The 27,122-nt window shown below is 46.4% G+C and overlaps 2 protein-coding genes across 2 annotated transcripts; one reads left to right on the top strand and one right to left on the bottom strand.

The window, feature by feature from the left end:
- Window positions 1–1,202: 1,202 nt before the first annotated feature.
- Window positions 1,203–12,816, bottom strand: cnot6l (CCR4-NOT transcription complex, subunit 6-like). The gene is made up of 12 exons (XM_084439397.1): window positions 12,738–12,816; window positions 11,080–11,201; window positions 10,225–10,411; window positions 9,107–9,192; window positions 8,893–8,982; window positions 8,663–8,731; window positions 7,835–7,992; window positions 7,191–7,345; window positions 6,788–6,939; window positions 5,744–5,971; window positions 4,511–4,713; window positions 1,203–4,006 (listed from the first exon to the last, which is right to left on the bottom strand). The coding sequence occupies exons 2-12, from the start codon at window positions 11,189–11,191 to the stop codon at window positions 3,779–3,781; spliced, it is 1,668 nt and encodes a 555-aa protein (XP_084295523.1). The 5' UTR covers window positions 11,192–11,201; window positions 12,738–12,816; the 3' UTR covers window positions 1,203–3,778.
- Window positions 12,817–13,323: 507 nt separating this feature from the next.
- Window positions 13,324–20,773, top strand: mrpl1 (mitochondrial ribosomal protein L1). Its single transcript, XM_084439535.1, has 9 exons — window positions 13,324–13,421; window positions 14,099–14,207; window positions 14,343–14,622; window positions 15,499–15,582; window positions 16,622–16,693; window positions 16,943–17,054; window positions 18,295–18,395; window positions 19,298–19,379; window positions 20,601–20,773. The coding sequence occupies exons 1-9, from the start codon at window positions 13,391–13,393 to the stop codon at window positions 20,702–20,704; spliced, it is 975 nt and encodes a 324-aa protein (XP_084295661.1). The 5' UTR covers window positions 13,324–13,390; the 3' UTR covers window positions 20,705–20,773.
- The last annotated feature ends 6,349 nt before the right edge of the window (window positions 20,774–27,122 follow it).

Below are 27,122 nucleotides of genomic sequence, written 5' to 3'. Positions count from 1 at the left end.
CTGGGATAAAAAGGAGGGGGTAGGAGTCCTTCAGAACTCCCATAAAGGAGGAAAATCAGATGGAAAAAGGGACAAAAAATGGATTTTAGAAGACGGATCATCTCAACATGAACAGTATTGATTGACATTCAAATCCTCAAATGTGGAGAAATAAAAGCCATCAAGACGGTCTTTTTAAATCTAGAACATTTATCTCTTTTCAAAAGCTTGTAATACTGAATTGTACAAAGGACCAATTGTAGACTGCATTTCAATTAGAGACAAAAATGCCCATAGTTTAAAAACAAGTTTGATGGAGTCACTGGTTCTCCCACTGTTTTCGGAGGGTTGAAACTGCAGGGGGTGGGTTGTCACAAACAACGGTGGTGCACTGGACATAAGGTACAAACACCACACACACGTTTGACTTGGTGACAGACATCACCCCTAGTTGGGGAATGTTACATTCCCCAAACAGATGCTACAATAAGTACTTGTGGTCACTCAAGACAATTGTTGCCTTGTTTTATATACAAATACCCCGTGAAATGAGAGTTGGGAGTGAAGTATGGGCCTCGCACTGCTCACAGAAGCTGATTTCACAGAAGTCATTGAAATCTGAGGCGTACTTGTTAGCGTAACGGTTAATTAGCATCAAATGTGCAAATGACGCAAAGCATCTCCCTGCCAAGGCAAGTTATGCGCTGCAGCTAAAAACTGGATAAACGGTAGAGGCTAGCAACACTATAAAGTGTCTTTTAAATGCTTCGCTGATAAAACCCTACGTTCGATCACCATAGTTAAGCTACAAAGAGTGAAGGCTACTTGTGTATATCAACTAGGCACAACAGCTTGTGATAGGTTGACTACTAGCGTATGTGTAACTAACACACATGGTCGTCCTAGTGTTAGGGGCTGAACTATTTTGACAACTTTTTTCAAAGTGATAGTTTCTTATTTGGTTTTGTGACGGAGGGGGAATTCACAGGACTGATGGTATTTTTAAATGCATAGTACAGCCTTCAGACAAAGGCTAATTTAGTAGATATTTAAATAATATACACATAATTTCACTATTGGTTTGAATCCATTGTGATCTGGCGAATATATATATATACATATATATATATTTATATATATATATATATATATAGTTATATATATATACACATACATACATACAGTATGGATCAATGACGTCTGTCATTCAGTGTAACGCTGAGTGTAAAAAAAAAAAGAAGAAAAAAAGTAGTATTCAAAATAAAATAATGTCCTTTTTTCTGGGTGGTTTATATTTCTTCCAGTCTGAGCATGGATATATGAACTTGCGATTATGAAATAAACTACTGTGTAGCGTTGTACTGAATGACATGGGACACCTTTTCATTACTGACCCAGATTAGATTAGATTGATAGATAGACAGACAGGTCGATAGACAGGATCAGCTCTGCTCAGGGAGGAAATAAGCTCTCTCTCATAAATAAATATGACATCGCATGGCAATGCTTGTGTGATCTGTTCAGGCTGTTTAGCCATTGGGTAATTGGTATTTTTACCACTTGCTTTGGCAATGTAAACATACTGTATGTTACCCATGCCAATAAAGCCCTTTGAATTGAATTGAAATATAATTGTTTGGGTTTCTGACTCGCAGACAGGACGAACAATTTAGACTACAGTCCATTGCATAATTAGTCAGATTGGACCTACTGTACAATCTGAATGTGTACGAGTGTGAATGTCCACGGGTCTTTTGATGTGATGGCGGGGAAGCCATGGCTTCTTATGAGCCCGTCTGTCAAACCCCAGCTGAGGAGGACTGGGCTGCAGTGATTGGAGTAAAGCTAACAATGTCTCGGGTTCAACTTTGTTGACTGCGTTTGTGATAAGAGGTTTTCTGATGACTCTTTTCTGCTGACTATAGTCCTGTCTATTGTCGCTGCTCTTAAGCTGATCCCATCTCTAGGACACAATTATTGTCAAGACTCTAGCAGACCAGGTGCAAACAGTAAAAGCCAACTAAGGCACTAATGCACACGATGGATCAGGGCGCAAGACTGAACTATGTATAGAATCAGCCGCACCGTGACTATAAAGCTGCACTAACTCAATGCTATGTTGTCTGATCACACTGAGTACCCTGTACTGTCTGTGATTGGCCAGAGATCTCGTACGCTGTTGTACTCAATAAATCTGATTGAGTCTGATCTACAATTCTGCTCCGGCGTACTCCTTCCTCTCAACATTTGAATCTTCAATATCAAATCTACATCATTTATCAGTTTGAATATGGAGAAATAAATAAAGGGCTCTCAAGTGAGACACCGCCACCGTCGCCCGCGTCTGCCGGGTTCAATGCAGCTCGCTGTCCCGCCCCCGGAGCCTGATTGGAGCAGCTGGGAACGCCCACACGCCCAAATAAGGCTGTAGAACAACGCCCCCACGTTGCTGATTGAGTGGAGCGTTGTCGTGGAAATTAGTAGTGTTTAGAGGTTTGTTAGGCCGTAAGGTCAAGGTTCATCTTGGGAGAGCAACTGGAGAGACCAGCGAGCCCTGGAACAACACGCTTCCAAATCCTGCAAGATTGTAGGTTTTTAAACAAAGATTTGTCGTTCAATTTAACGCGTCGAGCATTTGTTGACTTATCTCGCCGGTTTCCGGAGTAGCAAAATCATTAAGAACTAGAAGCTCAATGCATAACTTTGCCTTGGGTTAGGGACACATTACTGGCCAGCGATGTTGACAGGTGAGAGGACATGCATAGTGTCAACACCGCAGCATGGGAAGGTGAGAACAGCGTGATACCGGAGATCTTTTCTATGCTGGCCGGGTTGGGATCCTTCTTAAAAGACTAGTGGTCTCCAAAGTTTAGAGACAAGAACATTTCATACATATAATACCTCCTGGTAATACTTAGAGCACATTTCTCCTGTCACCAGGGACTCTTAATAGAACAACATTTACACTTACAAATACGATTCCTTGCCTTTAGACAATAACATAGGGTCACCTTTTAGATGTTGAAATATACTTTTGAACTTTGATTAAACATTACACCCGTTAAAAAGTAAGAAGGTCGCACACTCAAAATGTTCTCTGCTGTGACTTATAATAAACCAACGTTAGTCTCTGTCAGATTGTCTAGTTTATTAAAAGTCACGGCAGAAAAGAAGATTTGATTGTGTGACTTACTTACTTTTTAATGTTGATGTTCTGTTAGTCTGCACCTCTGAAAACGTAGTGTGTGCTCCTTTCTGTTTATTATGTATAAAATATAACGCTGCCATGAAATGCGATTCCAGAACAGTTGAACAGCACTCCTTGGAAAGTGAAGCAGGTATATCAAGTGAGAGTGACTGTGTCTGTCACTGTGATAGTGTAACTGACAAATCCACAAACAGTCCCCATAACCCACCTAAGGCCTAGGAACTGACACGAGGACGACTAGAACTTGGGGTTCATGTTTTAAAGCAGCACATCGTCATAAAACGACCGCATCCCAACCCTAAATTTGGTATCAAGCCGTTCGAGCGGCGAACAAAGGGAAAACACGGACCATATCGTGTGCAAAGAACAAAAAAAAGGAGAGACAGCAGGCGAATACTTCACTCCTTTGAGATAGAGGAGAGAGAGAGGGAGAGAAAGAGAGAGAGAGAGAGAGAGAGAGAGAGAGAGGTGTGGGGCTATGTCTGTCTGAGTTTGAGAGTGATCGGTGTAGTGAGACTGTACAGGGTCCTTTGGGCTGAGACCGTATGAAAGGGCTGGGGTGGGGGGCTTGTGGCGGGGGGGGGGGCTGCACTACCTGTGGACGGGCAGGTGCAGCCCATTGAGGGGGGGCAGGGGCAGGGGCGAGGGCGGGGGTGGGTGGAGCTCCAGCTGGGCCAGGAGGGAGAAGTGGTCGGAGGGGATGTGCGGGTGGGGGCAGCCCGTGATGGCGTTGTCCGTCAGCCACTGGCTCTCCAGGGGGCCCAGCAGGCCCAGAACGCTCATGTGGGTCCTGGAGAAGAAGATGTAGTCGATCACGCCCTGCGGAGAGAGAGGGAGGGAGGGAGGGAGGGAGGGAGGGAGGGAGGGAGGGAGGGAGGGAGGGAGGGAGGGAGGGAGGAGGAGGAGATAACGGAGGTGAAATGACGGGGTCTCCGGATCAAACGGCACCTCGAGCGACGGATAAGAGCCCAACCTTGAAGTCGTAGGTGTAGTTGGTGTAAACCTAACCTTGAAGTCGTAGGTGTAGTTGGTGTAAGCCTAACCTTGAAGTCGTAGGTGTAGTTGGTGTAAGCCTAGGTGTAGTTGGTGTAAGCCTAGGTGTAGTTGGTGTAAGCCTAGGTGTAGTTAGTGTAAACCTAACCTTGAAGTCGTAGGTGTAGTTGGTGTAAACCTAACCTTGAAGTCGTAGGTGTAGTTGGTGTAAACCTAACCTTGAAGTCGTAGGTGTAGTTGGTGTAAGCCTAGGTGTAGTTGGTGTAAGCCTAACCTTGAAGTCGTAGGTGTAGTTGGTGTAAGCCTAGGTGTAGTTGGTGTAAGTCTAACCTTGAAGTCGTAGGTGTAGTTGGTGTAAGGCATCAGGTTGTTCTCGTAGGCGCTCTTCAGCTGGAAGCTGTGTGTGACGCTGCCGTCCGAGGCGCCGTTCCTGCCGTTGCAGCTGAAGTTGGTCAGACAGTCGCTGTAGCGCAGCTCCTTGAAGTCCTTGTGGTTCTCGGCCACGCCTCCGTTACTCAGATACTCCACCACACCTTCGCCAGACACACGGACGTTCGGGTCACAAGTTACAAATAAACTCACTTGTTTAACTGGTGGCTACAATTCCTTTTTTGTTTCATTCTGGAAATCTCACTCATCAATTTCTAGTCACAATACCATTATCATAACTCAATATCAACTCAATATCCCAATAATCATTCTTAAAAAATGCCTACCTACACAGAAGGTATCCTCCACTATAAAACGAGCAGCTCAAATCAAGCAATCTGATTGGTTCATAGATGTGATACATTTACCATACACCACGGCTATGACGTCTAATTTCTTTGCACAATTTAGTATCACTCCACTCCACTTAAAAAAAAGGCAAAATGTTGCCTTTGCTGTTGTAATTTTGGCTTTGCAACTGTAAATATTTCACCATATGAAATGTTTATATTTATTCAGGTGAGAGAGTAATCATGTAGATTCCCAATATGTGGTCACTTTATCAAAATGTAAAGCGAGATGTGTGAGTTCACTGGCAGGCTGGGTCTGTAACCTGAGGGTCCCTAGAAGTGGGTCCCCTAACCGCTGAGTGTGCGCTGGTACATCTGCTTGCATCAAACACCATGAATTGTTTTGCATCAAAAGATAATTTAGGGATGTATAGAAATGAATTACTGGCTTTATCCAGGTGAGGCTGTGAAGTCCTCTAATTCACCCATTCACACACACATTCACACACCAATGACCTCTCATTCACCCATTCACACACACATTCACACACCAATGGCGGCAGCTGCCATGCAAGGTGCTAGCCTGCTCATTGGGAGCAACTTGGGGTTCAGTGTCTTGCCTAAGGACACTTCAACATGTGGACAGTCGGAGACGGGATTCGAACCGCCGACCCTACGATCACTGAACGACCCGCTCTACCAACTGAGCTACAGCCGCCCCGCCGCTCGTCGTGAGCTATAGCTTAGTTGTGTATTTAATAGGGCTCTGCATGTAACAATATACGACGTATATTCTGACCGCGGTGACCGTCAGCTCTTCAGAGCGCCGCTCCTGTTCACTCACCGGAGTCGGGCAGCGAGTTGAGGTCGGCGCACAGGACGATGGGGATGGAGGCGGGGTCGGAGGTCGGCGTGCCGGCGGCCAGGGAGGCCGACGCCCTCTCGGCGATGCTCTTCAGCTCCGACAGGAACATCATGGTCTGGATCAGCTTGACGTCCGAGTACTCGGGGTCCCAGTGCATGTGGGCGTTGGCCACTAGGAGGCGCTGTTTCTCCTGCAGGGGCTTCATACCTGGGGGCCCAGACAGTGGGGCTCGCTATCACATGAGCTGAACTTGAGGTCGTTGGTGTTAGGATGTGGGTATTTTCTGTTAGTTATTCCAGAATTTTCATTGAAAAAACAATTACATACTTGAAGTTAATTTGGAATGATTATGCATAATTTATGTCATTAGTATCAACTCTTTTGGATACTTGCATTTTTGTCCAACCTCACTTGTTGAATTGACAGAATTGAGATGGAAATGAGCCATGGTAAGTAGAGACTGCCATCTACTGGTACAGTTAGGTAGTGTCGAAATAAAACATGGTGTCATCTTTATACACCGCATGAGAAATGTTCTATGTCTCCAGCGTCTGCCTGACCTGTTGTGAACATCCTGACCTCTAGAGAACATGTTTGTTGAGAACATCCTGACCTCTAGAGAACATGTTTGTTGGGAACATCCTGACCTCTAGAGAACATGTTTGTTGAGAACATCCTGACCTATAGAGAACATGTTTGTTGAGAACATCCTGACCTCTAGAGAACATGTTTGTTGAGAACATCCTGACCTCTAGAGAACATGTTTGTTGAGAACATCCTGACCTCTAGAGAACATGTTTGTTGAGAACATCCTGACCTCTAGAGAACATGTTTGTTGAGAACATCCTGACCTCTAGAGAACATGTTTGTTGAGAACATCCTGACCTCTAGAGAACATGTTTGTTGAGAACATCCTGACCTCTAGAGAACATGTTTGTTGAGAACATCCTGACCTATAGAGAACATGTTTGTTGAGAACATCCTGACCTCCAGAGAACATGTGTTAGTTGTGAACATCCTGACCTCCAGAGAACATGTCTTTGTTGACCTCCAGCAGCACGGCCACTCCGATGTTGTCCTTGGTCATCACCCGGTTGAGCATCACCTCGGAGCCCTCGGAGTTGGCCATGGCCACCTGGTTGAACTCCACCGTGTGTTTCGACAGCAGGGTAAACCTGGAAAAACAACGCAGACATGACCCTCCACGTCAGATGCGCGTCCTATGAAAGAGGTACCCAAGAATTCGAGCTGTCGTGTCGCCTTAACTTGTGTAAAATCACATTTCATACAAAGATTTCTTAGAATTTCTTACAAACGTATCGGCTTCTATAAATATATTTCATATGAAAAAGGTAACAAACAGAGTCACTGAGAGATGCTACAACTCGCCGCTAAACTGGAATGAGGTTCGTTCGTTTCGTCTCACTTCTCGGTCTTGAAGAACACGGCGCAGCCGTCGACGTGCTTGCGCTCCTGCTCCGACATCAGTTTGGCACGAGACTTTGGACAGAAACAGCCGTCGTAACCGCGCTCCTTCAGCGTTTCCAGGAAGAGGGTGTAGTATTGCTCCGTCTCCACCTCCTGGGGCGACGGCGTAGACAAGATAGTTCGGAGATATTAAAACACAATCCGGTACTAATTCTGGGAGCTGCAGTTGCTTTCACCTCGCCATGTTATATGCCATGTTATATGCCATGTTATATGCCATGTTATATGCCATGTTATATGCCTTGTTATATGCCATGTTATATGCCATGTTATATGCCATGTTATATACCATGTTATATGCCTTGTTATATGCCATGTTATATGCCATGTTATATGCCATGTTATATGCCTTGTTATATGCCATGTTATATGCCATGTTATATGCCATGTTATATGCCACGCTAGAACGACACAATTGAGCGAAACTTTGTTTTCAGACGTTCCCATTCACAGACTCTCCTTTACAAGTGCAATATTCACAACATGATTCTTGTTGCTAGTCGATCTATAGAGCTGCGTTGGGTAAAAGCAGACGGTGATATCGGTCACTGGGTGACGGCTGTCCGTCCAGGGGAGACCGACCTGCAGACTGATGATGTCAGCGTCACAGCTGGTGATGTCCTCCATGATGCCCTTCTTCCTGTAGTCCCAGTTCAGTGCCCAGGAGGGGCAGTAGCCGTACAGCTGCCTGGTGGCGTACTTGTCACAAAGCACGTTGTAGCACATGACTGTGAACACGGCTGGGTAGAGGGGAAGTGATGGGTTAGTGCTACAACAACAACAACAACAACAACAACCATTACATAAACAAAGTGCTACTGCACCTACAAGGGTTTCTGCTGGTTAAAGTTAATACACTTGTAAATACAAATGCAAGACAGGTGTGTCCATTGTGACTAATACCAGCGAGAGTAATAGCTTCTGGTAGGAATCCATCCATCCATCGTCATCCGCTTATCCATGGCCGGGTCGCAGCCCGGTAGGAATATTAGACATAAAATATCTTGCATAGCTAGCATTCAGAGTTATCCACAAGTTCTTCTTCCTGCTTTCGTTCAGAGCAGACGCTTTTGTTGCTTGCTCCTGCTCTTGTACACCCCCCCCCCCCTTTCCCTCTCATTGTAATTGCCTTGTACTGTATTTTGTATGTCGTAATTGTCGTATTGCATTTTGTATGTCGCTCTTTCTTCCTTTTTATCTGTTATTTGTATTGTGAAGCGCTTTGTTAGGAAGCATGATGGCGGCGCTACGCCCGACAGCAGCCAGCCACTCTCCAATTCCTGGCGTTTCTTGTTAGTCCTTTGTTTTTGTTTGTCTCCCTTTGTACCTGGGCTGCGCCCCGGGCTGATGTAACAGTTGGTTGGGGGGCGCATTATAAATAAAAATAACATAACATAACATAACAAGTACCTGTTGGGATCATTTGGTCGCGCTCTTTCAAGGTGATCCAAGGTCTTTGAGGAAGTTGTTCTGGATGCACTAAACACAAAGGTGGAGAACAGACGTTCAGACCTCTCTTGTTCAGGGAACACCAAACCAGGCAGTCCGCCTCTGGTGCTCAGGTTCGGACTAAACGTTCGGTTAAGAGTGCATGACAAAGCTATTGTTCTCCGGTAACCTGAATCGGCAGCATCATTTACCTGCTAGATTGTCGAGCATGTAGTTCAAAAGCTTTCTGGTTCCGTCTGGTTCCTGGTAGAGGTTGAGGATGTCTTGGGACAAAGGGTTACCTGGCGAAGTACGAGAGTCTGCATGTGAGATGCAGCCACACGTCTGACAGGAAAAGAACCTTTGGTTCCAGATATGACATCGGTTACGTTGACAAGCATTGAATCCACAAAACAAAATACACACCTTTCAGACCCAGAGTTTGTAACTGGAACAGCCGCCCAAGTTCATAAGGCAGAACTCTTAAAAGATTGTTGTTTAAAAGCAATTCCCTGGAAAAAAAAAGATAATAACAGTGTAGTAATCGTTCTCCTGGCAGAAACGGGTTTTCAACTCAACCCATTTCTTTTCATCTAACACCGTGTCCTAACTGCTTGTGACGTGAGCTACAGAACGCGACATCGCATGCTTGCTGTCCTAACTGAAACCGTTAAAAAGAACGAAGGCCTGTCAACGCGAGCGACAGGAGGAAAATAGGAACAGGGCGAGCGTCAAAAGGGCAGTTAAAACGTCGCGCCGCTTCGCGCTGCGTCGCTCGCGTCCAGTTAGGACATAACAATAGAAAACAAAGCAATGGAACGCATTTTGTCGCTGACGCTCGCTTGCGTCGCGTGTAGTTAGGACACGGTGTAAAGCAGAATTCCATCTGAGGAGAAATGGAATTCCTTGACTTTTTGGTTTCACATAAAACATTCATTTTGACATTATCGGGTCAGATCACTTCCTGTATTCATTGAATTGTAAAAGAGTGACCGACCCATCACTGAACCCATGTAGAACATCTAGTGCTGTTCTCTAGGGAGAGGGTACCTGAGTGGAACATGCAGTGTTCTGTAGGGAGAGCGTTCCTGAGTGGAACATGCAGTGTTCTGTAGGCAGCGGGTACCCGAGTGGAACATGCAGCGTTCTGTAGGGGGAGGGTACCTGAGTGGAACATGCAGTGTTCTCTAGGGAGAGGGTACCTGAGTGGAACATGCAGTGTTCTCTATGGAGAGGGTACCTGAGTGGAACATGCAGTGTTCTCTAGGGAGAGGGTACCTGAGTGGAACATGCAGTGTTCTCTAGGGAGAGGGTACCTGAGTGGAACATGCAGTGTTCTCTAGGGAGAGGGTACCTGAGTGGAACATGCAGTGTTCTGTAGGTAGCGGGTACCTGAGTGGAACATGCAGTGTTCTCTATGGAGAGGGTACCTGAGTGGAACATGCAGTGTTCTCTATGGAGAGGGTACCTGAGTGGAACATGCAGTGTTCTGTAGGTAGCGGGTACCTGAGTGGAACATGCAGGGTTCTGTAGGCGGCGGGTACCTGAGAGACACCATGTTGCCCAGTTCAGCGGGGAGACTACGGAGCTTGTTGGAGGACAGGTTCAGGTAGACCAGGTGGGGGAGCTTGGCGATGTCCGGCGGGATGCGGCTCAGGTTGTTATCGTTGATGTGCAGCGCGGTCAGGTGGGTCAGCGTCCACAGCGAGCTGCTCAGGCTCCTGACCCGGCCTGGCCGTCAGGGAGGACACACTGGGTCAGTCTGAGCTACCTAGCACAGCGCTATGCTACAGCTGGGGACACTTCCTTCAGACATCAGACAACCAACTAAGAAATGGTTGACGGAGAGCAAAATCAACGTCCTAAAGCGGCCATCTCAGTCTCCACTCTCCAGATGCACAATCCAATTGAACATTTGTGGTTTGGACCCAAAAAAATCAGCCCACAAAAACGTCAGCAGCCACAGACGTTCTGTACGGAGGAACGGTTGAGGATCCGACGCAAAAAGCTCCATAGCCTCGAACAACACAACAGAACCACTCTACTTGCTTATTGTTTATAATTTTTTTCCGATAGACAAGAAATCGCGACACGGTCAAATAAAACATGACAGACCGTGACACCTAGTAACCAGAGTTGGGCAAGTTACTTCCAAAATGTAATAAATGACATATTACTAGTTATTTTCAATTAAAAGTAATATGATACACTACAATATGACTTCATGTGTAGAGTAATAAGTTACTTATTACATATTACTTTCACCAACATAAACACAGGAGACTAGGCATTAAAAAATGTAAGCACACACTTCTTTCATGGTGAGTAATGTCAGCACAGAAGCTCAGATTAACTGGAGTTGAGTAACAGACAGGCAGTGTGTGGTGAGGACGACTGACCAGAGATCTCCAACTCAGCCCAGTAAGACTTCTTCCCATTGGCTGCCTCCTCGGCGGACATGATGGTATATAATCTACGCGGATCCGGAGGATCATATTTTTCCTTTGGCATACCTGTTAATCTGGACAACACGAGAGAAAGCACACGGACAGATGAGGGACACTGCTAGTTTTAGTCCAAATAAATGACCTACCAATTCACCACATATGTAAAAGTTGTTTGTAGTATCTGCAAGGGTCTCCGGAAAGTAGGCGGATACCTACCCATGCGTCATTGAGCTTGTGCATGGCCAGTATTGTCTAGATGAAAGGGCAAACCCCTATCTGAGCATGCAGATGGTACAACATAAGCCTGGTAATCTCGCAGCCAATGCAGTTCGTCAGTAGCTGGACTATACGAGGCAGACTGGTAGCTGACGGCATGCACCATAGCTCTACATCAGTGTGAATTAAGTTCAACTCTGTGTTCTCTGACTGAGCGTTTGTTTTTCTGACAAATTTAGACAAGTATGAAACAAAATCAGCCTTACTATGACAAAGTTTTACACAAGCATGCATGTTACATTAGAGAAAGTGGTTCACCCCAGGAAATAACTGATATTGTTGACTCTACCACCCTACAGGCTTACATGTGGTGTGTGGTGCTTACAGGCAACCCAGTGCAGCTGTCAACCAAGTTCACTGGAGCAGCACAGGACAGCGCCGAAAAACGTCAACTGGACAAGCCCAATAATGGCAGGCCACTTCTTTTCAGACAGAGAATTATTCTCTATTTATTCAATTTGAAGTAAATAACCCCCCTCACCCCTTGAAGAGACAAGGTTACTTGGGGGAAGAATACGTTTGGAGCGCACTTACATAACCTGTTTATCTTGGCACAGTGAAGTCGGTCATAAGTAGCAAGAGCAAAGTAGCTAGGCCTTCTCCCCCCTGTCCGACCTGTCCCTGTCACAGAGCTCTTTCTTTAGGTAGCTCACTGAACCTAGTCAGACATTCAGTTTTAATAAGGTGACGGGGAGTATTTTGAACGCTAGTGTAGCAGATGTCACCCCGGCCCTATATAACGGTAGAGGCATGGCAGCTGCATTACAACAATGTTCACAGTATAAAACACTGTTTATGCTGTGCAATCACAAAAGTGACAATAAGGACTTGCAAATAGGCCGCCTTCAAGAGAAGTTGACCAGCTTTTAAGCCTTGAGGCATTCGGTGTCGTGAATGTCATGCATTCGCCTGCATTTGACAAATGCATTCGTTTCAGAACTTCAATGCAAGGAGCCGTCATGCACCGTAAACATCCCCGCGAGCGCAGTAAACATCCCCGGGAGCGCAGTAAACATCCCCGGGATCGCAGTAAACATCCCCGGGAGCGCAGTAAACATCCCCGGGAGCGCAGTAAACATCCCCGGGAGCGCAGTAAACATCCCCGGGAGCGCAGTAAACATCCCCGGGAGCGCAGTAAACATCCCCGGGCCTCGAGCCTCTCTGACAGGCGGCTGCAGCTCGAGCTCCACCGATCACACCCTCCGGTGCGCGAGCTAGCTACCGAGCCGGACCTCGGGAAGAGCTGAGTGAAGCAAACATGCAGGAGAAACCCCAGCGAGTCACCCACCCATCATGAGCTGTCACTGTAGTCGAATCTCAATCAATGACCTTACCTGCATTCGGGGGGTGGTGGGGAAGACTTAGTGCGGATATTCTGGATAGAGACATGCAGACAGAGGAGCTCCTGGACGTTTCATAGAGGCAGAGGGAAGAACAACAAACATGGCTTCCGCTCGTGCCAGTCTGCTATGTCAAGATGCACTCGTCTGAAGTTGGGATTGCAAATATAGCAAAATATTAAGTCGATTATTGCGAAGCGTGGTTGGACCGGGACACGTGAAAAAAGTGGTTGATCGTAGAATGCCAGTTCCATTAAGTTCTCACTTTTTAAGTCAGGTCATTTATAACGGCGTTCAGGGTTTGTCACAGTAACGTTAGAACTATCAATTATTTTTTTGCATTTGAGTTGCCTAGGCCCTCTTATGCAGTTACTAAGCAATGTTGTTAAGAGTAATGTCCTATTGCATTACACATTTTAAATTAACAATCATACTAAATGATACAACAATTAACATACAATAATATTTTCCGTTTTGTATTGGCAATATTTACTAATGAATTGACTAGTGATATGAGTACAAGTGATTTCATATGCTTAGTGATTCTATGTAAGTGTGCCCATATACAGACCTCTCAGACGGAACGTCAGTAGCCGGAACTCTTTATATCCTGTAGTTTCCACACGGATTTCTCATAGGAAGCCAACATGGCGACCTGCACGAGGATGATTCTGAAAGGTCAGTTTCATAATTGTATTAAATACTACGTGTTTGATATAACGTTCATTCAAGTTATTCATCATCGAAACCCGGCGCTGACTTGAGTCTTGCATATAGTAACTATGCTGTCATTCACGCGTCTTTGCTCAAGCAAACAAAAAAGGCATCCATCAATGAAGATGCTCTGCTTCTAGCGTTAGTTTAACATGACCTTAGCCACGCCTCCATCTCAAAGTACTAAGTTACTTGGTCCAACGTAGGAGTCCAACGTATTGCCTTCAGTACTAGATTATGCTCTTAGTCACTTGTTTGTTTTAGAAAGGAGATGCACTTGTAAGTTCTGGCATGTAGTAGTACATTGGCTCTTCCTACGTTAAATGCAATTATTGTTAGTCGCTTTGGATAAAAGCGTCTGCTAAATGACTGTAATGTAATGTAATGGGTGTACGTTACTTATCTTACTCGGCAAACTTGGTGTTAGTGACATGATTCTACTTCAGTGTCTTGTTGGAAGTGATAACGCCTGTATTACTGAGATGCCCAGAGATGCACACATCTTTATGCTGTCTTCTCTAGCTCCTCTAGCTCTATCAGGAGGCCAGAGACAGCTGTTAACTGCAGGTTGTGCTGTCTTCTCTAGCTCTATCAGGAGGCCAGAGACAGCTGTTAACTGCAGGTTGTGCTGTCTTCTCTAGCTCTATCAGGAGGCCAGAGACAGCTGTTAACTGCAGGTTGTCCAGCACACTGCAGTGTTTCCCAGAGTGCATCCTGGCATCTCCCTGTCAGGACCTTTGCTGCAGTGAAGTAAGTTCACTAATCTCAAATGCGCCAGAATTAACAAAATACCGGTACTTAATGACTAAGTGTTTGTTGTCAGTTTCTTCAGACGTTCACAAAAGCCTTTAAACGCTCGCTGGGCGTGTGTTTTCCTGTGTGAAGGGTGTTTAAAAAAGACAAGAAGAAAGAGGAGAACGTACAGGAAGAGAAGAAAGTGAAGCGGGTCGTCGTCATCGAGGACGATAAAGACCGACACAAACCCCGTGGGCTAACGGCGTGGGCGCCGGTAGACGACGTGTACGTGGTGCGGTATTACCCCAGGGTCGTCCACCGGGCCGCGGACGCCCTCGAGCTGCTGAAGAGCTTCCAGCAGCTGGACTTCACCGCCCCAGACCAGCCCGTGTTCTTAGAGCTGAAGCTGGACATGAAACTAGAGAAGAAGGTGAAGAAAATAAAAGGCCTGTGTAGGAAATGTGGTGTGGAGACGTTAGTGTGAGCTTGCATCCGTGCATGTGTTTTATACACACACACACACCGCACACACACACACACTCAAATCAAATCACACTTTATTTGTATAGCGCATTTCATACACAGAGGCAACAATATGCGCTTTACAGAGAGCAATGGGGGGGGGGGCATAGGTCCCACCCCTACATATTCCAGAGGGAAGCAAAAAAACATTCACCCGGGGGCCAGAAAAGTGAGCTGTAAAAATTCTTCCTTGACCCCTCTGAACAAGATGATCGAGCAAGCTCCTACACACACACACACACACACACACACACACACACACACACACACACACACACACACACACAGAATGTGTGAGCTTGGAAGACTGAACATCTAGGTGATGGTGGGTCAAGACATTGAGGAAGCAGGGACTAAGAACAGGACACAACTGTGATTCAACCACTTATTTGGGACAAAAACTTCGACAGTTCCCTGATCCCAGAAGAGTATGTGTTAATATCCTGTCGGGTGTCAATGACACAAACTAGTCTCCACAGTGAGAGAGAAGGTCTCCTGCAGGTTCAATGGCTCTTCCGTAGCTCAGCTCTGCCGTGAGAACATGCTGACGAGCCTGGTGCACATTAGGAACGCAAAACTGATGTTGCAATGCAGAATGCATTCAGAGCACTCTGGTGACATGAGAAATGTATTCAGCAGGTGGAAAAAATACTTGATTAAATAGTCATTTGGATTTATTGTGTGTAGATCTTAAGATTGCAAGTATTTGTTGCACACACAGTTTTGTCTGTGTAGAGCGTGTTGATTATTGACGGCGGAAGCCCTCGATGCCGTTCTCTTTCAGAAAAAAGTGGACCCCTTTGTAAGCACCGTTCAGTTACCACACCCCATCAAGACTGAAGTCAACAAAGTAGCAGTTTTCACAGAGGTACGTTTTCACAGAGGTTCTGTACGGTATTTCAGTTTCATGTTAATTTGTTTCTATCTTGTTAAGAGGGAACTCTCATGGATTGGGATTTGGTGTTCTATTATCATTTTTGTTCCACAAAGTTAGATGGTCTTCCATTGCTCCTCAGAAAGGTTCAGAAATATATTTTAAGAGAACTGGCAAAATTTGTATTCCTACTGTATGTCAGCTTTCTTGTCCTTAACAAGGCGAGATGTAATGTTTTCGTTCATGTGTGATTGTTTGTTTATTAATTAATTAATTAATTTGTTTGTTTGTTAGCAGGATTACGCAAAAACTACCAGACCGATTTTCTGAAACTCTGGAGGGGTTTAGCATGGGCCAACTTAGAAGCCATTCAATTTTGGAGCAGATTTGAATCATGGGGCGATCCACAAATTTGAACAAAGCCAGCTCCCTGTGGGGGGCGCTAGAGACACGGGGTTTGGACTGCCGGGTGTGTTGGGGGCGGGGGGAGGGTACCGCGAACTGTCCCTCACTGGCTGTGACCCGAGGGGGGCGCCACATAGCCGCCCAAACACCTCCATTTACTTTTTTTTTGTACTGGAGTGAAAAATCTCCCTCCCCCATTCATTGTCAATGGGGAGGATTGAAACGGTCACATCTCGCCATGGGAAGGTCACAGAGATCCAGGGTTTGGACTGGAGTAAAGCTCTCGACCTGACAATACCTGACAATACCAGCCATGTCCTGCTCGCACGCGCACAGAGCCAGGAAATGCATTCACGGGCGGAGGCCTGTGCTGCCCGAGCACCATTTCTAGTTTCAGTATTGTGTTTGGCATTGGGGCACACTGACAAATGGTGATAAGAGTTACTGGCCTGCTGCCTGCACAGATCATAACTCAAACATATGGCCCTTTAATGAGTTGAATGGGACTTCAGCATGAGATGAGACGCATCATTTGGAAGCTGTAGTGCTCGGCGTGGCGCTCACACCCCTGGCACGTCTAATGATCTGAATCAGATTGGCAGTAATTAATAATTCTGTTTCTCCGCAGAATCCTGATCAAGTCAAGGCGGCCCTGGAGAGCGGAGCCGCGTTCGCAGGAGGAGCAGACCTCGTTCAAAGGGTGGGTTACACACACAGGTGTGTTACACACAGGTACACACGCACACAGCGCGCGCGCGCACACACGCACGCACACACACACACACACACACACACACAGACACACAGCAGATGCTGACAGGAGTGTATTAGTCTTTCTTTCTCTTGGTCTCCCCTGCTCTCCCTCCCTTATTTTTTTTGTCTTTCTCTGTAAACATGTTTTTGTTGTTCATTGGAAGTTTACGTGTTGTTTATCTTGATGAAATTCCAGATCTTGGATGACGAGGTTGAGGCAGACTTCTACGTGGCTGTTCCAGACGTCCTCTCCAAACTAGCGCCTTTGAAAAACAAACTACGGAAGAAGTTTCCCAAGAATAAGAGAGGTAACTCTCCAGTCATTAGGCCGCTCGCGCTTAACCTGGGGTGCATTTCAATAGTCTCGAGAGGTATCCTCATCTCATACCCTTCACCCTCACTTGCAAGATGCTAAAGAATTGGTCTTGTGACATCAAGGCCTTCAGACCTGGATCTGAATACTAGGGAGTCATTTCATTAACTGATCTGAATACTAGGGAGTCATTTCAATAACTGATCTGAATACTAGGGAGTCATTTCAATAACTGATCTGAATACTAGGGAGTCATTTCAATAACTGATCTGAATACTAGGGAGTCACTTCAATAACTGATCTGAATACTAGGGAGTCACTTCAATAACTGATCTGAATACTAGGGAGTCATTTCAACAACTGATCTGAATACTAGGGAGTCATTTCAATAACTGATCTGAATACTAGGGAGTCACTTCAATAACTGATCTGAATACTAGGGAGTCACTTCAACAACTGATCTGAATACTAGGGAGTCATTTCAACAACTGATCTGAATACTAGGGAGTCATTTCAATAACTGATCTGAATACTAGGGAGTCACTTCAATAACTGATCTGAATACTAGGGAGTCATTCAATAACTGATCCTGGCTTGATTCTTTTTACCCTGGTGAAATGGGACAAATGGGCTGCTTCCAAAAAATGTGAACCCTCATCCCCCTGAACCCTCATCCCCCTGAACCCTCATCCCCCGAACCCTCATCCCCTTAACCCTCATCCCCCTGAACCCTCATCCCTGAACCCTCATCCCCCCGAACCCTCATCCCCCGAACCCTCATCCCCCGAACCCTCATCCCCCTGAACCCTCATCCCCCGAACCCTTCCCCCTGAACCCTCATCCCCCGAACCCTCATCCCCCGAACCCTCATCCCCTGAACCCTCATCCCCCTGAACCCTCATCCCCCGAACCCTCATCCCCTTGAACCCTTCCCCCGAACCCTCATCCCCCTGAACCCTCATCCCTCAACAATGTGTTTGAAAGGACTTGAAATGGTCGTTATCTACCCTTAGGATTCCTCTCAACAGCCTCCATTTGACTTTGTCTCCTTCCCTTAAACGTCTTCACCTGTTTAAATAAAGGATTATTAAAAAAGGCACTAACTCTCTGGACCCGAATGATGGAGGAGAAGAGACGGGAGAGAGCCACGTCAGACTGTTGGGACGCGCCCCTCCTCCGTGTGACAGGTTTATCAATCACAGTACCCACCCGCGCTTTCTCTCTGCCTCGCTCAGGGTCCGTCGGCCTGAACATTCCCAAGATGATGGAGATGTTCAAGACGGGTCACGAGTACCTGGTGGAGAAGGACTGCTACATCAGCACCACAGTGGGTTCGGTGAGTCTGTTGGAATGGACCAACGCCAGAGAATCGTTATGACCGGCCTAGAGATGGAGAAGTAATAGAATGTCGACTATTGTGTTTTTAAAGATCAATGAGAACTTTTTTAATAGTTCAATATTCACCTTTGCTTGCTATTAGTTTGTGAATTGGCCTTAGAAAGACCCCAAAAATCATATTTGTGACATGAGACCCTTTATTATATTAGAATTTCAGTCTACTGGCAAGTACACTGGCGGGAAATCTTGTGGTGGTCACGGAAGTGACGTGTTTTGCGTGTCACAATATCAGGAAGACAACTAACACTTCGCCCAGCAAAATGAAATCTTTATATACATAAAAGAAAGAAGTCCGGTATTTACCTGCATTGAAGCCATCCTTCCAGAAAGTCCATTGAAGTGATTACAATCTTCCAATCCAGTCTGCTCCACACGTGTTTATCATATTTTTCTCCCATCATTACAGCGAGTGAGTGGGGGATTGTGGGAAGTGTGGTTCTTAAAAACGCAGTGCCGATTTCATCACGGCCAGAGGGGCTGCCAAAGTTTTATCTCATGTAGATTTAATGAAAGGGATGATACAACTTTTTATTTTAATGTGAAGTTGGTAATCGGTTTCATTTCACCAGTGGTTTGCGTTTTAGTGAAAAGTTCTCTGAAAACGATCTGTGTTCTGACTGATTCAGACTATTATGGACTGAGACGTCTGCTGAGAATTAACCATCATCATGAAGTGGACCGGATGAATTGTAGTAAAGCTGGATGACCTACAAACTCACACAACCAGCTGGCAGCCATGCAGCTAACGCTCTCCACATGCAGCTAATGCTCAACACATCAGTTGTTGTGTTGTTGTTTACCAAGGTGCTGTTTACCAACGTGTTGTTTTCTCCAAAACAGCTCAACATGCCCAAGGAGCACCTGCTCGCCAACATCCAGGCCGTCGTCGTGGACGTGTGTGCCCACCGACCAGCGAGCTTCGGTACGTTCAATCTCCTCTCCCTCACCAGCAACACGGCAGCCATGGCTGGTCAGAGGGACTCCCATTACCCAGCAGGAGTGGAATAACTTTCACAGTCTCCAATAATGTATGATTGTGGTGTTGGTCTGTGGTGTGATTTATGTCTACAGATCCAGCAGGTGTCTGGGTACATTTCTATAACAGGGTTTACTGACTGGAAGGGGGAAAACATGTCATTATGTGAAGACAGGGGGGAATTGAGCTGGAGCAACTGTTGTGGATGTCTCGCTAGGCACGCCAGCAGGTTTTGCTGTGCCTGCATTCTTTGCCCACATCGCTGGGTGGTAGTGGTTTGAACTAGCTGCCCCACATACCTTAGAGCAGTGGTTCACAAACTTTTTCAATCAGGCCCCACTTAGGTAATTGGAAATATTTTCGGGCCCCACCTAGATTGGTAGAATTAATTCTAGGCTATTGTACAAACATGGCGTTTCCTTTACTACTAATAACAAGACACAAAGATCCAATTTTAGTTTTATATTTTATTCAAAAATGAACAAATTTGGCCACTGTGAAATAATTCGGCCTCAAACCCAAATAATAATAATTTTAATAATATATTAATCAAAATTTAGCTTTTTTTCTTTAGCTTTTTTTGCGCCCCACCTGCAGTACCTCCGCACCCCACTAGGTGGGGGGGGGGGGGGGGCGCGCCCCACACTTTGGGAAACACTGCCTTAGAGGATGTTGCATTGGACAGGCCACCTGAGTATGTGTGCCTGACTGAGGTGCTCTTTGATTCTGGGACCAGAAACATCACACAGTCGCTAATAGAAGACCAGAAAAGGGGGGGAAGTCGAATCATTTGACCCATAGATGAAGGGATTTTCAGGTTTGAGGTTTGAGTAGGACTACAGGTCGCCATTCCAAAGGGTCTTAAAACTGTCTTTATTTAACCTCAGGTAGGCTCTTGTAATAATACACCCAGAACAAAACAAGTGGAAGTTTTGCTCCAAGAGGCTCACATAGTTCAAAGAAAAGTTGATGATTTATTTCATACTCGTTATCTAGACTACAGTATGTCTTTGATAATACCGCCCTCCAACCTAAAGAATCCTAGAGAATGTCTGAAATGCCAAGATTTGTTGGACAGTAGTTTAGCTGATTTCACAGGCTGGTATCTTATAAACCCAGCAGGCTGTTATGAAGGTAGGTCTGACGTGACGTGACTGTCCCCTACAGGTCACTTCATCGAGAGGGCCATCATGACCAGCCAGACCAGCGAAGCTCTGCATTTCAAAAGTGAGGACCTGTTACCTAAACAGCCCGAGGAAAAAGACAAGTGATATTATTTGCAATTATTGGGATGTACTGTTGTCTTTACTGTATTAAATAAAATGTTAACATATTACGGATTCCTGTTTTGGCTTGGGAGATATTTTGTAAATGAAAGAATGTTTATTCAAAACGTACACTTTAATACATACATTCTGGGATGACTAATGTATAAATAATCCTAATGTGACATTCTATACATTATTTTCAGTACATATTCAATGGTTGAAGGCACACAATCTGTTATAACTCCAGTAAAGACAATCATAAGTTCATATATGGTATATATTTGTGTACGGCGTTACAAGGTAGATTAGCTGTAACTCATTTACATCATGTAGGGAGATAAATTATTACACCTTAGTATGATGCAGGCTGGTACAACTCCAACCATGACATCCATAATTAAAATATAATTTAATTAGCATATCTCAGACCAAATGTCAAGGGTCTGTGAGAAGATTAGGGCTGTCCCGAATACCATTTTACAGGCTTCGAGTACTCGTTGGTGGGAACGAGCGAATAGTGGATAATATATAACCCCTAGGTGGCAGCATTGCATAGTCTAAATATCTACCTGTGGGTGGCAAGCTGAGCAATGCTTCCTACAGTCATCTCCTTGTTGTCCAACTTTTGCCTCCTGCTATTTGTAGATTTTAATCATGTGTGGGTTTATTTTATCATGACTTTGTGACTGTGTCAGTAAACTTGAAAACCACATGTAAATAGTTTTTATAAAAAAGTATTTTGTAGCACAATAAACTAGAGGTTGATAGTAGAATACCAAAACAGTCTTTCCCTGCAGGTTTGAAATATACTTGTGGTAGTAGCTGATTCGGAGTGAACCTGATGCAGTGGGTGCTCTCCCAGAACATTTTGAGTATCAGACACTTAATTTCCTGCATTCTAGTGAAATTGTATGCATCATTTTATCGTGGAAATGTCTTTATGTAAAGGAAACGTGTAACAGTGTTCTTGCAATGTGTTAAGGGTCAATCACGATGCCAGCATGTGCCACCAGTCAATGGTTTATTCTGCATCACATTGCATTATGAAAAATGTGAAAAAGGCTCGCACACTAATGACATGAGGCAGTTGGATGCAAAGAAATAGGGTATTTATTCTACATCAGTGCAAAAACTGACAAGGTGATGAAATAAAAAAAGGAACTTTTCGATCATCAGACCATCGTCAGCCCTATGGTCCTAGCTGCATCTAACAAGCTAAGTAGGCTGGCAGCCACAGGCAGGAGTCAATCAAACCAATCAAGGCAATAAACCTATCAGAACAAGGCCAGGTCCAGCCTGGCTTATGTGCGTGGCTGAATTGTTTCTGTTCAGGACTGGTAGGACGGAAGCTAGTCATGCCACTGAAATAGCTGTGAATTGAGATGATATGAATTCATGTCTGATAAATGAAGATAGGTCTTGTCGCCTGGACACATCAGTTCCAATGCTTTCAATGCTAATCCATCACATAGGAGAGGTAGGGGTACACAGGTTTCCCGTTTGTGCCAGTAGCCAAGTGGAACCATAGACTCCGCCCGCTTGGGTCAGAGCTGATTGAGCGCAGTACAGTGACCTCTGGGCAATCTCCATGCACCCACTGGCGAAGACCGTGGGTCTCTAGCCCACTCAGGGGCTGAGTTGTGGGATCCGTGGCGTGGATAGTGGCGTGATGGCGAGACTCTGCCCCCTCGGGTCAGAGCTGGTCATGGACAGTGTACCTCTCTCCGGGCCACCTACCTGCCCCCACCAGTGAAGACCCTGTGTCTCTAGCCCACTCAAGGGCTGAGTTGTGGGGTCCGTGGCGTGGTGGCGAGACTCCGCCCCTGTGCGTCATATTGGGTCGGGGGCTGTGGACCCCTCTCTGGGCTACCCACCTGCCCCCACCGGTGAAGACACTGTCTCTCTAGCCCTCTCAGGGGCTGAGTTGTGGGGTGCATGGCGTGGTGGCGAGACTCCGCCCCCTCGGGTCAGAGCCAGTCGGGGACAGTGTAGCCCGCAGTGACAAAAAATCTCCCACATCGGGGGTTTGAATCCCTGACCTTTGGCATGGGAGTCAGGAACTTTATCCACTACACCACTGAGGATCTGGAAAGTGTGTGGTGTCATTGTGTTTTTGTATTGGTGTTCTGGGACCACTGCCTCTTGTGGTAGCAACATAGAACTGCAGGTCAACAACACGACGGAGGAAGGGAGGCAGGGAGTGACAACCGGACATTTGCTATCTATGGTGCGTGTCGCCACGCACAAAAACGATCCTCAACAGCATTGTTGTTGTATGGTGGCGCTGTGGCGCGCCTGTCACCGCCGTGGCCCCCCACCCCACCGTCGTGGCCCCCCACCCCACCGCCGTGGCCCCCCACCCCACCGCCGTGACCCCCCACCCCACCGCCGTGGCCCCCACCCCACCGTGGCCCCCACCCCACCGTGGCCCCCACCCCACCGCCGTGGCCCCCCACCCCACCGCCGTGGCCCCCCACCCCACCGCCGTGGCCCCCCACCCCACCGCCGTGGCCCCCCATCCCACCGTGACCCCCTACCCCACCGCCGTGGCCCCCCACCCCACCCCACCCTACCAGGAGCCGAGCCGTCCTCCTGTCAGCCAGCAGTCAGTCAGAGGCAGAGAGAGAGAGAGAGAGAGAGAGAGAGAGAGAGAGAGAGAGAGAGAGAGAGAGAGACAGAGAGAGAGAGAGAGAGAGAGAGAGAGAGAGCACGGATAGGCTGCTGGTCCACCGCCGCATAGCAATACCAGCACAGCCACAGTTGCAGTGTGTGATAAACAAACGCAACGCATTTGGGCTGAGGAATGAGGGACTATGCCTGTGCCACTTCTTGAATAGCTGTTACATGTTCTAGTAGGTTCCACACAAAGAACCCGATAGGAGAACATCTCAAACGGATTACCATCTTTATTTGGATATATATATATATATATACCCGCATGTATTGAGTGAGATAAAGGAAGAGACATGGCTGAGCTGAGGAAGCGAGGGGGGGGCAGAGATCCCGACCACACAGAGAACACCAGCGACAAGGTAAATAATAAACAATACCGTTCGGGTTGTTGACAAACAATTTGCAAACCTAATGCGCTCGTGCGTGTCAAGGCTAGCTGGGCTAGCTAATTAGCCGACTAAGCTAAGCTAACCAGTTAAACTGGCTTATTGGTGGCTAACCGATTAACTTGGCCAGCAGAGATGTAAATATAACAGCCTCTGTTAGATGTGTAAGGAGCTATTTCATTCATTGTTTCTAGGTTTGGTCACTGACAGCGTTGCTAAAGCTAGCAGGTTAACTGGCTAGTTAGCTACGTAGTTAGCCTAGCTAGCTAACGTTAGCCTAGCTAGCCCAGCTAACTGGGTGTTAGTGAGCTGTGTCACTGTCAGTCCTATGGGAGTATTGCCAAGCCGGCTGAGTCAGTTCTCTGATTAAATCTGCTTTATCAGGGGTTCAGTAGACAGTTCTGTTCAATGGTGAATGGACCTAGTGTTTGGACTGAAGCAGTCATGCCCAGCAAACAGTCAGGGAGACGTTCAGATCACGTCTTAATAACGTCCTGGTCCTGAACCCCGTGTGTTCGTCTGCTGGACCCCTCAATATTCACACGTCTGGCTTGGACCCCTCTAAGACGTCTGTGGACGTGCAGAACGGGTTCAATATCTGAACGTCTAAAATAAACTTTCATTCTGGCTCCTAGTTGGATGTCTTTGGACGTCTGATAAAGACAAGAAAGATGTGTAAAAGACGTATTTTAGACGTGTCTTTGCTCAGTGGGTGTCTTTGCCTTGCTTCACACGTACAGTCTTGTATAAGGTTGACAGTTATGTAGCAAAGATTTCACTCATTCCTATACCCACATCCCAACCTCCCCAGACCCTTTCTCAAACCCTAGGTACAGCCCCCATACATATGTGCCACACACACACACACACACACACATACACATGTGTGTATGGCCTCACCTCCTACCAACCAGCCAGCTGCTGTTAACAAACAACATGTCCGCAAATGTCAACATCCCTATGATTTGTGGCTGTACCAGTAACATTATTCCACTTTGTTGGCGACATGTTTGACTTGACTGAGATAGCTAGTAGTCATCCAGTCGCATCCTGAAGATAAAGAGACCTTGTGTGATAAACAGTTTATCTTTAAAACAATCTGTTCTGTTCCCTTGACTACGCCAAACGCATCAGTGCCTCCCTGGAAAGACTTGCCTCAAAGGTCAATGGTAGTCCATACATTCCAGCCCACCAGGAATCTGATGCATGCAGTAGGCTGCATTGAAAGACTCACGCCTAGTCCCACTGATTTATCTGCTGCTCTGTGGTTATCTATTGGCATAGTGGCTCTCTGAGATAGTGTCCGATTCAATCCGATCCGATTCAAGAGCAGCTGAGACTAGTGTCCCACAAGTGCTACATCGGTTGGCGCTGGGCTGGGCAGTCATTCCCCGGATTATGAATCACATACTGTACTCTGGTGACCGCATACTCAGATAGGGTGTGAGCACAAGGGAGGGGAACTTGATTGCTATAGCTCATCTACACTGTTATTGATGATGCATGATGGTCGTTCTCCTTCACCAAGCTCAACTTTCAGCTACAAGAGCTTTATAAACTCACATACAGTTAACACAAGATGACTGTTCAAGTACTGACTAGGCTATTGCATATTCACACTGCAAGCAGGGGAGTTCAATAGATAACCAGTACTGGGAAGATAAAGGCCTGTTGTTGTACCAGGCCTTGGAGGTGACGGTTCCGTGTTAACCTCCAATAACAGTCCGGTCACACAGTCAGCGGAGTTTGGAATAGAACTGCAAGCACTCGCTAAATCAAGAAAACGCCTCATTTCACCTGACATATCGAGCTCTGGGCCCTGCCCTGGTGTTGCATCGGGGCAGAGGGGGAGTGGAGGGGTCAATACTGTTTAAAAGGGGTTAGAAGGACCCTGGAGGCAGCCCATGCAGTTTAGTAATAGGCTAGATTGTTGTCTACTAATTTGTGGCGTTTTTTGTTTTAGCATGCGAATGAGATGTTCCAGTCAATTCAATTTCTCCAAGTGAATTCAGTCCCTGTGGTGTGGTCTCTGTCAGGCCTATGGAAGACACTTTTTCCCTTTCAAGAAACATGCTAAATGAACTGTACTAGGGTTGCAAATTTCAAGGAATTTCATTATTATCGATATAATCTATAGTCGATTAACTATTAACATCCCTAGACTGCACTTCTAGGCCTATTGCTTTTATCCAAAGCGCTTTACAATTGCTTTCACCCATTTTTACACACATTCGCACACCAATGGCGGCAGCTGTCATGCAAGGTATCAAGGCAAATCAATTTGCCCTCTTTCCCAAACCCAGTGGAATACCAAATTTACATTATTTTATACAAATCTTGAACCGCAGCACTACAAATGGAGAGACACACAGAGGTCCTTGTATGTACTGTGTGATGGAAGGTTTTGGGCTTTAATCAGGCTGTTGCGATGCAAATGGCCCCTTAATCATCCGAGTGAGCAGCGTTTGGACTCGCCAGCGCCCAGTGACGCACACAGCATCCTGTACACCACCACAGGCTTCTACTGAGAAGCTGAACCACGATGAACCAAGTCTTTGTCCTTGCCAGGCGACCTCTACATAGACAGAACGAGCTTCTGGTGTCTCACTCCGTTAATGCTGGTGCCCAGGGGACGTTCCAGCTCTGTTGTCAGAACAGACGGTTCGGCTGACGGACCCGGACCCCCTGACAGAAACACTGTCAGCTGATAGGCTATCTCTGATACACCAAACACTGACCACGGAAGCTGTAGCCTAGGATGCTCCCCTCCCCCACTCCACAACCCCCCACACACACACACACACACACACACACACCCACACACCAGTCACCCTCTCCAGTATCATCCCCAAGGTCAGTGTTTGCATTAATTAGTCCTTCCCTGACACATAACCGTCCGGTTGTACTGTATCTAGTCTAGTGTACATTTCCACACAGTCTTCTTGCCGGTTGTTGTTAAGACGACCGAGTGGCTGATGATGGCGGTCAGGCCTGCCGGCGGTGACCTTGGCCCGCGCACCGGAGAAGGCTTCAGGCGGCGGCAGCAGCCAGTTTACCGCTCCGGCGGTCACACCGTGCGCGCTCAGCTCTGATTGGTGGGGTCTTTTTCACAGCTAATGAGTTTGCACGGCCTCCGCTCTGCATCAGAGCACAGCAGCGCTCGAGACGGCCCCATGCCAGGGAACGGAAGCTCATGGACCAAACCCATTGCTGAGTTGTCAAGTAGTTCTATAAAACCAGTGTTTTTACTGTATGTTTCAGTAGAATGATACCTCTCTTGTTTAGCTGAAGCAGCCACAGTGTTTGTGAGGCCATGACCCTGCTGGCTTACCGTAGCTAGGAACTACCTCTGTATGTCGTCT

The sequence above is a fragment of the Borostomias antarcticus genome (assembly GCF_949987555.1).
Source record: "Borostomias antarcticus genome assembly, chromosome: 6".
Taxonomy (NCBI): Eukaryota; Metazoa; Chordata; class Actinopteri; order Stomiiformes; family Stomiidae; genus Borostomias; species Borostomias antarcticus.
The sequence above is the reverse complement of the archived record's forward strand: the minus strand, read 5'-3'. Positions and strand labels throughout refer to the sequence as shown.

Excerpts from the sequence above, each read along its gene's own strand:
- cnot6l (XM_084439397.1), bottom strand. The coding sequence starts at position 11,191 with ATGCCAAAGGAAAAATATGATCCTCCGGATCCGCGTAGATTATATACC. Across the intron at positions 10,412-11,079 it reads GGCTGAGTTGGAGATCTCTG|GCCGGGTCAGGAGCCTGAGC; the intron begins GTCAGTCGTCCT and ends CCTGACGGCCAG. Across the intron at positions 9,193-10,224 it reads GGCAACATGGTGTCTCTCAG|GGAATTGCTTTTAAACAACA; the intron begins GTACCCGCCGCC and ends TTTTTTTTCCAG.
- mrpl1 (XM_084439535.1), top strand. The coding sequence starts at position 13,391 with ATGGCGACCTGCACGAGGATGATTCTGAAAG. Across the intron at positions 14,208-14,342 it reads AGGACCTTTGCTGCAGTGAA|GGTGTTTAAAAAAGACAAGA; the intron begins GTAAGTTCACTA and ends TCCTGTGTGAAG. Across the intron at positions 15,583-16,621 it reads AAGTAGCAGTTTTCACAGAG|AATCCTGATCAAGTCAAGGC; the intron begins GTACGTTTTCAC and ends GTTTCTCCGCAG.